Source organism: Sinocyclocheilus rhinocerous, unplaced genomic scaffold (genome assembly GCF_001515625.1).
Source record: "Sinocyclocheilus rhinocerous isolate Xijiao unplaced genomic scaffold, SAMN03320098_v1.1 scaffold1493, whole genome shotgun sequence".
Lineage (NCBI taxonomy): Eukaryota > Metazoa > Chordata > Actinopteri > Cypriniformes > Cyprinidae > Sinocyclocheilus > Sinocyclocheilus rhinocerous.
In genome coordinates, this window is record NW_015640467.1 from 98,345 (window position 1) to 111,330 (window position 12,986).

General features: G+C 40.4%; 2 protein-coding genes across 3 annotated transcripts in view; both read right to left on the reverse strand.

Moving 5' to 3' along the window:
- LOC107753023 (protein kinase C and casein kinase substrate in neurons protein 2-like) overlaps window positions 1-3,316 on the reverse strand; it is a 17,196-nt gene extending 13,880 nt beyond the window's left edge. The window contains exon 1 of one of the 2 annotated variants that reach the window (XM_016569124.1): window positions 3,157-3,316. The gene's annotated coding sequence lies outside the window, so the exon portion shown is untranslated. Of the gene's footprint in view, window positions 1-825; window positions 989-3,156 lie in introns of those variants that run through there. The other variant, XM_016569123.1, reaches the window with a different exon arrangement.
- Window positions 3,317-5,712: 2,396 nt separating this feature from the next.
- The window catches only part of LOC107753062 (SH3 and multiple ankyrin repeat domains protein 1-like), a 50,624-nt gene continuing 43,350 nt past the window's right edge, over window positions 5,713-12,986 (reverse strand). The window contains exons 24-28 of the mRNA XM_016569165.1: window positions 12,833-12,956; window positions 12,478-12,725; window positions 9,150-11,854; window positions 7,573-8,676; window positions 5,713-6,612 (exon numbers count right to left, since the gene is read on the reverse strand). Of these exons, the coding sequence (XP_016424651.1) occupies window positions 6,531-6,612; window positions 7,573-8,676; window positions 9,150-11,854; window positions 12,478-12,725; window positions 12,833-12,956 (4,263 nt within the window). The 3' untranslated portion in view covers window positions 5,713-6,530. The remainder of the gene's footprint in view (window positions 6,613-7,572; window positions 8,677-9,149; window positions 11,855-12,477; window positions 12,726-12,832; window positions 12,957-12,986) is intronic.

Consider the following 12,986-nt stretch of genomic DNA (forward strand, 5'->3'; position numbering starts at 1 on the left):
TGTGTATATATATATATATATATATACACAAACACACACACACACATAAGGGATTTATCAAAACTCACATCTATATTCATGCAGAACAGTGTTTTAAACTTCAGTCTGTTTTTTTTCCAGAAAATTAAATAAAACATTTACAATCACAATCTCAAATACGAACAGATTGCATAGGAAAAATACACAAACAGAAGAAAAGCATATCAAAAATAAAACTAAAAAAATATAGCATTTTTGTTACTGTGAATATCAATCAATTTTTAGCAAAGTACAAAAACATAATGGAAGCATTTCAACAGGCGATTTCAGCAATGATCTACAGTATTGATCAAGCTTTCTGTGTGAGCTAAATATACACTATAAAACAATCAAAGCTATTTGTTTTTGCATAGCAAAGTGTCACATGCAAAAGTGTCACATTAAGTTACTTAATAAATGCTAATTTCCTTAGTTTGTAAACCTGCACTGATTCACACGCAACACTATCCAATGAATCAGGGTAACACTCTTTATGCAATATGGATAGTTGACAGTTAACAGTGACATGCTACTAAAACTTTTTTTTTTCTCTCTCTAATTTATGCATGCAGATTTTGTCATATTAACTGAGAGTAAATGAACTATTTGTACTTTATAGTCTCACACAGCACAACCATTTACTTTAAGTGGGGTGCAAAATGGTAAAGCAGTTTTTAAAAATCAAAATGATGTTGCAGCACCTAAAATATACAATTTCATATCATTCATTATCACATTTTTATGTTTTTTTGTCAACTACTCAGAAACTAAAGTCAAACAGAATAACAAACGAAAAGCAAAACTGACCTGTCACTCCAAGGCTTTTTTCTTCCGTTCTTTGGCTTGTTCTGCCCTCCTTTAGTATCCCTCACTTCTCTCCCATGTCTGTCTGTCTGATGTTCCTCCAGTGTCTGTGCAGTCAGTCAGCTGTTGTGGAGGTGCACATGTACATGCAAGTGTGTGTTTTCTCTCTCTCTCTCTCTCTCACACACACACACACACACACAGACTTTTTTTGAGTACTACTGAACCGAAACCCATAAATAGAACCTAAAATAAAATGTTGAAATTTTGGAGAACTGTAATTTTTGCCCCTAAATTTAAATATTTATGTGTGTGATTGTGTGTGTGTGTGTGTGTGTGTATATATATATATATATATATACACAAACACACACACACACATAAGGGATTTATCAAAACTCACATCTATATTCATGCAGAACAGTGTTTTAAACTTCAGTCTGTTTTTTTTCCAGAAAATTAAATAAAACATTTACAATCACAATCTCAAATACGAACAGATTGCATAGGAAAAATACACAAACAGAAGAAAAGCATATCAAAAATAAAACTAAAAAAATATAGCATTTTTGTTACTGTGAATATCAATCAATTTTTAGCAAAGTACAAAAACATAATGGAAGCATTTCAACAGGCGATTTCAGCAATGATCTACAGTATTGATCAAGCTTTCTGTGTGAGCTAAATATACACTATAAAACAATCAAAGCTATTTGTTTTTGCATAGCAAAGTGTCACATGCAAAAGTGTCACATTAAGTTACTTAATAAATGCTAATTTCCTTAGTTTGTAAACCTGCACTGATTCACACGCAACACTATCCAATGAATCAGGGTAACACTCTTTATGCAATATGGATAGTTGACAGTTAACAGTGACATGCTACTAAAACTTTTTTTTTTCTCTCTCTAATTTATGCATGCAGATTTTGTCATATTAACTGAGAGTAAATGAACTATTTGTACTTTATAGTCTCACACAGCACAACCATTTACTTTAAGTGGGGTGCAAAATGGTAAAGCAGTTTTTAAAAATCAAAATGATGTTGCAGCACCTAAAATATACACTTTCATATCATTCATTATCACATTTTTATGTTTTTTTGTCAACTACTCAGAAACTAAAGTCAAACAGAATAACAAACGAAAAGCAAAACTGACCTGTCACTCCAAGGCTTTTTTCTTCCGTTCTTTGGCTTGTTCTGCCCTCCTTTAGTATCCCTCACTTCTCTCCCATGTCTGTCTGTCTGATGTTCCTCCAGTGTCTGTGCAGTCAGTCAGCTGTTGTGGAGGTGCACATGTACATGCAAGTGTGTGTTTTCTCTCTCTCTCTCTCACACACACACACACACACACACACAGACATTCTCTCTCATCTCAGTGTAAATTAGTTGTCAGGTGTGAAATGTAAGTGTGTTGAAGAATGTGAGAGTTATTTCAGCTATTCACAGCTCAGAGTGAAAAACTGCCAACATGTGAAGCAATTAGTATGTATCAGTGTGTTTACAGAGCAAGTTCATAAGTCCAAAGCAAACAATATAACACACACACACACATAAGGGATTTATCAAAACTCACATCTATATTCATGCAGAACAGTGTTTTAAACTTCAGTCTGTTTTTTTTCCAGAAAATTAAATAAAACATTTACAATCACAATCTCAAATACGAACAGATTGCATAGGAAAAATACACAAACAGAAGAAAAGCATATCAAAAATAAAACTAAAAAAATATAGCATTTTTGTTACTGTGAATATCAATCAATTTTTAGCAAAGTACAAAAACATAATGGAAGCATTTCAACAGGCGATTTCAGCAATGATCTACAGTATTGATCAAGCTTTCTGTGTGAGCTAAATATACACTATAAAACAATCAAAGCTATTTGTTTTTGCATAGCAAAGTGTCACATGCAAAAGTGTCACATTAAGTTACTTAATAAATGCTAATTTCCTTAGTTTGTAAACCTGCACTGATTCACACGCAACACTATCCAATGAATCAGGGTAACACTCTTTATGCAATATGGATAGTTGACAGTTAACAGTGACATGCTACTAAAACTTTTTTTTTTCTCTCTCTAATTTATGCATGCAGATTTTGTCATATTAACTGAGAGTAAATGAACTATTTGTACTTTATAGTCTCACACAGCACAACCATTTACTTTAAGTGGGGTGCAAAATGGTAAAGCAGTTTTTAAAAATCAAAATGATGTTGCAGCACCTAAAATATACACTTTCATATCATTCATTATCACATTTTTATGTTTTTTTGTCAACTACTCAGAAACTAAAGTCAAACAGAATAACAAACGAAAAGCAAAACTGACCTGTCACTCCAAGGCTTTTTTCTTCCGTTCTTTGGCTTGTTCTGCCCTCCTTTAGTATCCCTCACTTCTCTCCCATGTCTGTCTGTCTGATGTTCCTCCAGTGTCTGTGCAGTCAGTCAGCTGTTGTGGAGGTGCACATGTACATGCAAGTGTGTGTTTTCTCTCTCTCTCTCTCTCTCACACACACACACACACACACACACAGACATTCTCTCTCATCTCAGTGTAAATTAGTTGTCAGGTGTGAAATGTAAGTGTGTTGTAGAATGTGAGAGTTATTTCAGCTCTCTGCCAATCACAGCTCAGAGTGAAAAACTGCCAACATGTGAAGCAATTAGTATGTATCAGTGTGTTTACAGAGCAAGTTCATAAGTCCAAAGCAAACAATATACCATGCAATTCGACATATCTATAATCAAAGCATATGAAGTGTTTAAGGCACTTATAGTAACTTGAATATAGATGCTTGTTTATTATCAGAGTTCATCTTCTCGGCAACAGCAACAGGGCAGTGGCCAGTGTCATGTGATCTCTACCGCATCATACGCAGTCAATCGTGGCCTGTGGGAATTCTAGGAATAGTTCATTTTTAAATGAAAAAGTCATTATTTACTCACCCTGATGGTTGTTACCTCCATGGAACAACGTTCAAGCATATAATTAAAGGAATAGTTCACCCAAAAATGAAAATTCATTTGCACTTTGTTGTTTAGGACGAGAGAATTCGCCAGAAAGAGGTATTCAGCAGCGAGCGAGTGAAGAAAACACCGGCTTTTTAGCGATGACTCATCTGAACACCTCTGATTGGTCATTGCATTCATAAGCTCAACAGCATCGTGCGTGATTGGTTAATGCGCAGTGCTGTAAAAACGCATGTGTATCTGACTCAGCGCCAGCCAGCGAACGCAGATTTGAATTTAGCAGCTGATGATATGACGCACTGAACGTTAATCACGCCGGTGTGATTGTATTAAATATAGAAAATATCAATGGCTATTATTTGTCTTTTGGAAGCTGCATTCAAAATCCACTTGGCTCAAAAATCTGAGAAGAGATGAGAATAAATTCAACAACAGAATAATTTATTCAAACCTCTTAAGCAGAGCTTATGTATCATCATATTCATCAATTATTGTACAGAACAATAGAAATATCTGGTATTTATATCTATATATATATATATACTTTAATTCTGCATACATTTCCATACACACACTCACACATACACACACACACACACATATATATATATATATATATAAATCCACTTGGCTCAAAAATCTGAGGGGGCACGTGCCCCCTAACTTTGAATGGGCATGACGCCTCTGCCCTCAGGCCATCCAAGATATAGATGAGTTTGTTTCTTTGTCAGATTTGGAGAAATGTAGCATTACATCACTGTCTCACCAGTGGATGCTCTGCAGTGAATGGGTGCCGTCAGAATGAGAGTCCAAACAGCTGATAAAGCCATCACAATAATCCACAACACTCCAGTCCAGCAGTTAACATCTTGTGAAGTGAAAAGCTGCGTGTTTGTAAGAAATAAATCCATCGTTAAGATGGTTTTTTTTAAACTTCAAACCTTTTTTAACTTTGCTTCCAGCTAAAATATGAATCCATAATGATCACGCTTCCTCCAGTGAAAAAGTAATCCCGTCTGAATCATGAGAGAAATCTGCACAGATCAAGCACCATTTATAAGCAAAAACAGTCCAAAACAGCTCTAAACAAATATGTGGGTGGATTTTGATGTGAGAGGACAACAGGAGATGGACTTTTTCTCTGGAGGAAGCGTTATTATGGATTATGGACTCACATTTTGGCCAGAAATGACCGTTTTAAGTTAAAAACAATTTAATGATGGATTCGTTTCTTACAAACACACAGCTTTGGGAGTGGTGTGGATTACTTGTGGATTATTGTGATGTTTTTATCAGCTGTTTGGACTCTCATTCTGACGGCACCCATTCACTGCAGAGCATCCGTTGGTGAGCAAGTGATGAAATGTTACATTTCTCCAAATCTGATGAAGAAACAAACTCATCTACATCTTGGATGGCCTGAGGGGCCATTTTTGGGTGAACTATCCCTGTAGTAAGGAATTCAGTAAAATTGGGCTGTAAAAGCTGCAAAAATTGTGAAAAAGTGTAACTATTTAAAGTGATAATTTCTGTCAATTTTGATCAAAAAGAGATGAGAATAAATTCAACAACAGAATAATTTATTCAAACCTCTTAAGCAGAGCTTATGTATCATCATATTCATCAATTATTGTACAGAACAATAGAAATATCTGGTATTTATATCTATATATATATATATACTTTAATTCTGCATACATTTCCATACACACACTCACACATACACACACACACACACATATATATATATATATATATTTCCTTTGTTCCTATTTCCTTAAATATATTTTCAAATGAAATGGAGTTATGCTTTACTCCTATAAAACAACCTTCACCGCCGTAACAAAACACACATACACACGCACACACAGAGTCTGTGTTAGTGTGCATGTGTGTGTTTGTGTAGGTTAACAAAAGCACACTCGAGCAATATAAACGATGGGTTCTTTCATTGTGTTCTGATCTTTGGAAGACTGATTCTGCTAACGGTATTAAAACGCTTACATAATCCTTATATGGTTATTATTGGCATTATGATGACTTTGTTTTAAGAGCTTTTATTATTTAAAGTCAACATGAAACAGTTTACAATCCGTTTTACTTTCATAATCCAACATATCGGAGTAAAAAAAGACATTCAATGATAAAAATGTAAGGCAGGACTTGATTTTATCTATTGCAAATTGATTGGATGGTGTAAAGTGTCACTGTATGACTGGCGGTTAAAAAATATGAGGGCTTGGTGACATCAGCCAAAAAGGAAAATTACATTTGATAAGCATTCTTTGGAATAACGTGCACAAAAAATGTGTATTAAAAAGTAAATGGGGTCATTCTGGTTTCATGTTGACTTTAATCATCATATCAGATGAATCAAAGCCTGCACGTCATGATGCTAAAATATGCACAGTAGCCTCATTTGTATTAAAATAATAATATCATATTACTAAAATTCATTAAACCTCTTGATCTCGTCATCCCAAAAAACAATGAAAGAAGTACATTCTCTCTGTCTCTGACAGGCTGAAGACGTTTGGCCATCTGGCTTCAGCTGGGACGACAAACATTTGCTCTCTGTGAGAGTGTTCGAGTATTTCATAGCGCTTCTCCATTGCAATCATCCCCATCTCTGTCCTTCAGTGGAAGTCTTTCCCTTTCATCCCAAGTGCTTTTTGTCTAACCTTATTCTTTCTTTCTTTCTATCTTCTAACTGGTTCTCTCTAATTCTCTCCTCTAGCTCTGAGTCGCCTCATCTCTCATGCGTTCGTTCTGCCCTTCAGAAGAAACAGTGGAGACAGAGAAAGCAGAGGAGAGCCTAGAAAACATGGAAGGGGGGAAAGAAAGAAAAAGAGGCAGAGCATGAGGTAAGAAAAGAAAGTGCTTGATATACTGATCATCTACAAACTAAGATGAAGAATTTGGCATTCAAAAAGCAATTAAAGTTATATAAATGTGCAGTATGTAATTACAGGGCACGTGTCAGTTGTGCAATTTCAAATAAATGCCACGTTTAATGAAAAGGAATGAGCTGTAATTCAATCGATTAAATTATGTTTGTGGTCTTACATGGAATATGAAAAATAATAACTCAATTCATTTATGTTATACTAGACAAAGGTTTGGTCACACTCGACCACTCATGATCTTTTGATCTAAAGGGTTGTGCATACGCTCTTAAAAACTACAAACTAAAAATTAGTTCACAAAAAAACAAGGAGACATAAGAACTCCTTCAGTAGTGTCATGGAAATGGTTGGGATTTAACATCGTTTGGTCACTACATAGCAGAAATGTTTCCATTGGTATTATTTCTTGGTTTTCATACTTTACTATTACTCTAAAATGTGGAAAATGTTAATAATAAAAAATGAATAGATATGTCCAAACCTCTGACTGGCAGTGCGAAATAAAATATGTATACATGAAGGTCACAGTCTAGAGAGGAAATGGGTTTTATGATCGAATGAAGTCTTCCTTACTTAACTAAACTTCTTTTAATAAACATCATCTAAAGCATACAAAAACATCAAGGGCAGAATATTTATTTATTGTTGAGTAAAGCTGCAGGCAGAATTATCCATGCAGAGCTAAATTTTTATGAAATGGTGGACCATTTTTAGGAAAACGTATATAAACGGCTTCTTTTCCGTTTCAGAAAAACTAATCATTTTCCCCCTCACTTCTTGTGTCTAGTTTGCTTTCTGATGCTTGTTCATCAGGCCCTCGTCTAAATCTACCCTTCATTTCCCCTCCTATTCTCATCTTTCTATCTCACCTGTCCGTAAGTCTCTTAAGCGCACGCTCAATGTTCATACGATGTCCGACCCGACTCACACCCAGATCCAGGAAGTCCTCTTTTGTCAGAGATGGCAGGTGGGAGCCGTCAATCTCGTTGTCAAGAAAACGGTCCCGGTGCTCTGCCAGATTCAGGTAAGTCAGCCAATCAGCAACATCATATTTGCTCCAGTAGGGGAGGGGCTTAGACACAAAAGGCTGATTGGGCGAAGGAGGAGTTAAGGGCGGGTAGCTCATACAAGATGGGGAGGAGCCTCCAGACAGGAAGTTGGTAGGAGAGAGAGAGCTGGAGACCAGCACGGGGTTAGGAGGAGCCACAGGTGACGGGAGTGGGAAGAGAGGAGAAGTTTGCGGGAAAAACTGGTCTGAATATTGGTGGGCGACTCCAAATGGGGGCGTTAAAGGAGGTTGTATTTCGTACGGAGAGCTGTAGAGCGAAGTAGACAGAAAGAGAGGGAGCGAGGATGGACGCGGAGGTCCAGGTTGCGGGTGGTCCGAGCAGGAGATGAGGGGACTGGGCACTCGGCGACGCTGAGTGTACGAATGAGATTCGGAACGACGTAGTTCTGGTCCAGAGAACTGAAACTCGGAAGCTTTACCACGATACTTAGAGCGATGTTTCGGAGACAAGGGATAGGGGGAATAGGATGGAGAAAGTGGTGTAAGAGAGACAGAGGAAGGAGAGAGAGGTGCATGAGAGAGAGATATTGGGGAAATGAGAGGATGAGGTAATGATGGAGGAGAGAGGGGTGCATGAGCCAGGGAAAGAGGAGAGAGGGGGGCATGGGGCAGCGACGGAGGAGAAAAAATCCCGTGAGGAAAAGAAATAGGAGAATTAGATGGCGTCCAGTCTTTGAGAGGAGGTGGAGCTGGGATTGGGGTGAGAGGTAATGGGGTTGGGGTTAAGGCTGGGGTTAGAGACATTACAGGAAGAGGAGACGAAGGTACAGGGTTAGGGTTCAGAGCAACAGAGGGGCAGTTAGATGTTAAAGAGTTAGGGGGAAGGTTTGGAGAGAAGGGGCGTTGGAGAGATGGCACAGAAGCAGGGAGGAGAGGTGCACAGCCAGAGGGATCACCTGGAAACCTGTGAAAAAGTAAATAATGTGTGTAAACCAGAAAAATAACAGTAATGCCCATTTAATTCAGACAAAATAATCAATAAAACTAGATTAGAGTTGTTTGCCAGTGAAAAAAAATTGCCAGAACAATGCTGGGGTGTTTGCCGGGAATTGCTATGTGGTTGCTAAAAAATAATGAGAGATTTTAACTTTTTTCTTTCGGTTGCTATGATTTGAGGTATCATTCACATATGTAGCACAAACAGGATGAGATAATATACATATATAATTGGCATATGTTGTGAAACCTGTTTTTTTTTTACCTAAACTCAATTTGACATACAGTTGGAGAATAAAGGTATGTAGTCAATATAGAATTGTACATCAGGCCACATTATGAATCCATAAATCCAGGTAATTCTTGAAGGGTTCACAAACTTTTTCTTGCAACTGTACTGTAAGAACGTGAGTGTCTTTTTGTTTTCACAAGATGTCTCACCTATGATTTGACGGTGGTGCCTGACCCTGCCAGCCACCAAGCTGTTGTAGTTTACTGCTGAGTTCATTTATGATGCTGGCCTTAACATTGGAGAGAGGAGAGTTCAGACGACGATCCATAAATGCTGGAATCTTTACAGCAGCTTCACCTCCTCTTCCCTGTTCTTGCTCTTCCTCTTCCCTTGACCTGTACATGTTGGGAGCGGTGCTAGCCTGCCGCTGTAGCAGTGGTCCGGTTCGTCCATTTTCTGTGTGCGCATGATATTTTGACATATTTTGAATGTGTGTTTTTGCGAGTGGTGGGTTTGGAGGTTTGGATTTATGCATGGGCGGTTTGTGTGTTTTTTGAGCTAATTTATCGGGGTGAGAAAAAGACGAATCCAGGGACACTCTTCGGTCTCCTTTGAATCCATCCCCTACTATCCCACTCTCCATGCTTTCTCCCCGTCTTCCTCCCCTCTCCTTCTCTTGGCCTCGTTCTAGTTCCCTTCTTTCTCCAAAGTTTTCCATGTGATGATCGCTGCTGCTGTGACTATCCAGTTCCTCAATACCAGAATCAACCACAGCCTCCGACCAATCACGCCCCTTAAGAGCTGGAGGAAGTCGATCACCTGCGATAACTGATGCACTTTCCAAAGGCATTGTTGTGGTGACAGTCATTACAGCTGCAGTTGCAGCCACAGTAGAATATGACATAGAAATGTTAGCGTGGCCTTGTTGCGGGTAGAAAAGTGGGAGAGGCCGATGCAATGACATAGGGTCAGATGAGGCATTTGGGGCGGAAGGGGAACTTGATGAAGGGAATATCTGAGGAGAAGGAAGAGATGGGGAGAGAGCTGACTGGGTCAGATTGGCCACCTCACTGTCATAAGATGTAAGACTAGAAGCAGCAGAGTCTCCTGCTTGTGGCGAGGGTAAAGGTTGGGGTTGGCTGGTGTTTGGGTGCTGAGAATAGCTTGAGGGTTGGGACTGGGGTGGGTTTGCGGGAGGTATTTTGGGACACAGCTGTGGAGGGGGGATTAGAGGAGATGGTGGGAAAAGAAATGGATGTACCACAGCAGAAGGATGGACGGGTGTCTGCTGTGAGTCAGCTTGCATGTTGTCTAGTAGGGACATGGCATCTTGCGGGGGTTTGGAAAGCGTTTGCAGAGACTGTTGCTCCTTGGGTGGTTGAGATCCTGACAGCTCCTTCTGTTGTTGTTGTTGATTATATTCTGTTGTTCCATGGGTGTCTATTTCTATTCCGTTTGCAAACTGTATAGGGGGAGGTAGGGGCTCTGCAAACACGAACTCATCGTCCACATCCACAGATGGAGTAGGGGGTGGAAGCACCATCACATCGCCACCCTCTCCAACCCCTAGATTCCCCCCTCTTTTTGTATCCTTCTCTCCCTTCTTTTCCATCCCACTCTCTCCCATCTTCTGTCCTCCGCTGTCATCCTGGGAATTACTGGTGGAACTTTTGTCAGCCATGCCGAGTTCACTCTCCTTGCCTATAAAGGAAGGCCTGCGGGGAGGAGGCTTGGGCGGTATCCTCTTGTGCCCTTCCTTTTCTCGGTCCCGCATGTAAGTGTGGTACTGATTGGCTCTGTTGTCTCTGTCCTGAAGGTGAGACTGGTACTGACTGGCTTGATTGTCTGTAAACCGCACCTTTGGTGCTCCTCTTTCCTCTCTATCCACAATATTCTGTTCACTCCATTCCAAGCTCCCTGTCCCACCACCACTTAATCGAAGCATCCGAGGAGACTGGGGGCGACTCTGTGGGACTGGCCCACTTGTTGTTGGAGAGGCACCACTAAGGTAGAGTGAGGTGTGTGATTGGTAGATGTAGAATGGAGGAACAGGTTTTTGGTTTGGAGGGGAGACCGCAGAAGGAAAAGCTCCAGTGCTGGACAGCTGCCGACCAAAGTGGCGTTCCTCTCTACGAGTACGGTGGTCGTCTTTCAGTGCTCGCTCGCGTGCAGCCAGTGCGAGTCCAAGTGGGCTTGTTGGGTCTAGAACCTTCCCCGTCAATGGGTGGATGAAGGTAGTGGCTTGATGAGGTGTAGCTGATGCATACTGTGGCAACCCAAACGCAGGTGGCATGCTTAAGGCATCACCGGAGATCAATCCCTCATCGATAGATTTAGAAGGGCGTAAACGAGCGGAGGTATTGGCCTCCAGTGAAGTCTGAGCAGACTCCTGCTCATCTAACAAGTCCTCCTCAGAGGAGTAATAGAACGAGGTGCTTCTCCGACGGGAGTCACGGTAGCATTCACGTTCCCGCTGTGCTTTGCTCTTGCCCAGTGTTTCCAGTTTTGATGGGATATTTGGTGGTTGAGGTGGAGCGGGCGTAGGAGCCACAACTGGGTTTTGAGGCTTTGCCTCTTCCTGCTCTTCATTATTCTCAGGAGACGGCTCTGTATCCTCACTGCTCGCACGGCTACTGTGCCCAGAGCTGCTGGTAGAAGGCGCTTTCACAATAATAGTTGGGATCGAAATGGAACTTTTTTCCAACTTTCCTCTGCCAGTCTCCTCCACCTTGCGCTGCTTTACCAACATCCCTTTCCCACCTTGCCGACCTGCAATCTTGGCCACCGCTGGCGCTTGGTTCCGCTGTGCTGTAGACTGCTTGGGGCCCACATCAGAGGGAGGCACAGCATTGCTATAGCCACGCCTCAGGCCGCCCATTCTTGCTCCTCCCATCTTGCTGGTATCAGTTTCAGCCTGTGAAACACAATATTTCAAAGTCTTAAAGGGATAGTTCACCCAAAAATGATAATTCAGTCATAATTTACTCACCCTTCTGTTGTTCTAATTCCTTATTCCCTTCTTTATTTTTTTGGACCATTAATTAAGCAAATACCATTTATCTTGTTTAACACATTCATTTGGTCATTATTTACTATATCCAGCAAAGTAAATCAAAAGATTGAAGGGTGATTCTCACAAAACTGTATTTTCTGCAAGCTTATTTCAAGATAAATTTAGATATATTTACAAAAAAGGACACTTGGAGACCCCAAAAGGACACCAAAGAACCAAATGATATAAGAAGTTCATATAATTGATACTTGGATAACTCACTGAAAACACAACGTGAGTCTCTGCTCTCTCTGCCATCTCTGATGTAATCAGCCTGGTTTTCTTTACAAGCACTGTTTTGGAGTTGGACTGATTGTTTAAATGCATTCGCTTACTGGATCACTGGACTAAAAATGATCTGATTGCAAACAAGCGAAATTGGGTAAAAGGTTTAGAATAGAAATTGTGTTTCAGTAATTTTGCATTAATTGTGTTACATTATTTTAACGCGTTAAGGATTTTGACCAGTGCTATCAAGCTCTTACCCTGCGGTTGGGCGGGACCCTGTGCTGTGTCTGGCTATGAGGCAGGTGGTGTGATGGAGGCAGAGGAGGAACAGCATAAAAATGTGTTGGTGCTGCTCTCCTATTTGTGTGGCCACCGGCAGACAGGGGAGGTTCAGGCGCTGAGGTGTCGGGTGGAGGGGGGATGTCCTCTGGTCCAGGCACAGAAAGACTACGAGACAGCTTCATAGTAGGAGGATGGAGATGTACCCTCTCCTCCTCGGTCCCTCCTTTGGACAGAAGACATGCAGAACACAGTTACATAAATTGCTCTAAAAATTACAGAGCAATTGGACTGAATAGCGATGGATTCAACACTTGTTGCATTTAAACTCACCCATGGATTTCTGACGCATCATCATAGCACGCTGAGTTGAATGGCCTGATGAAAACTGGGCTTGGTTGTAACCATACCCAGGCCCTGATGACATCACGCCAACACCTGATTGTTCAAAAGTTTGCTGTAAAAAAGGGAAAAGACTAATGGGATG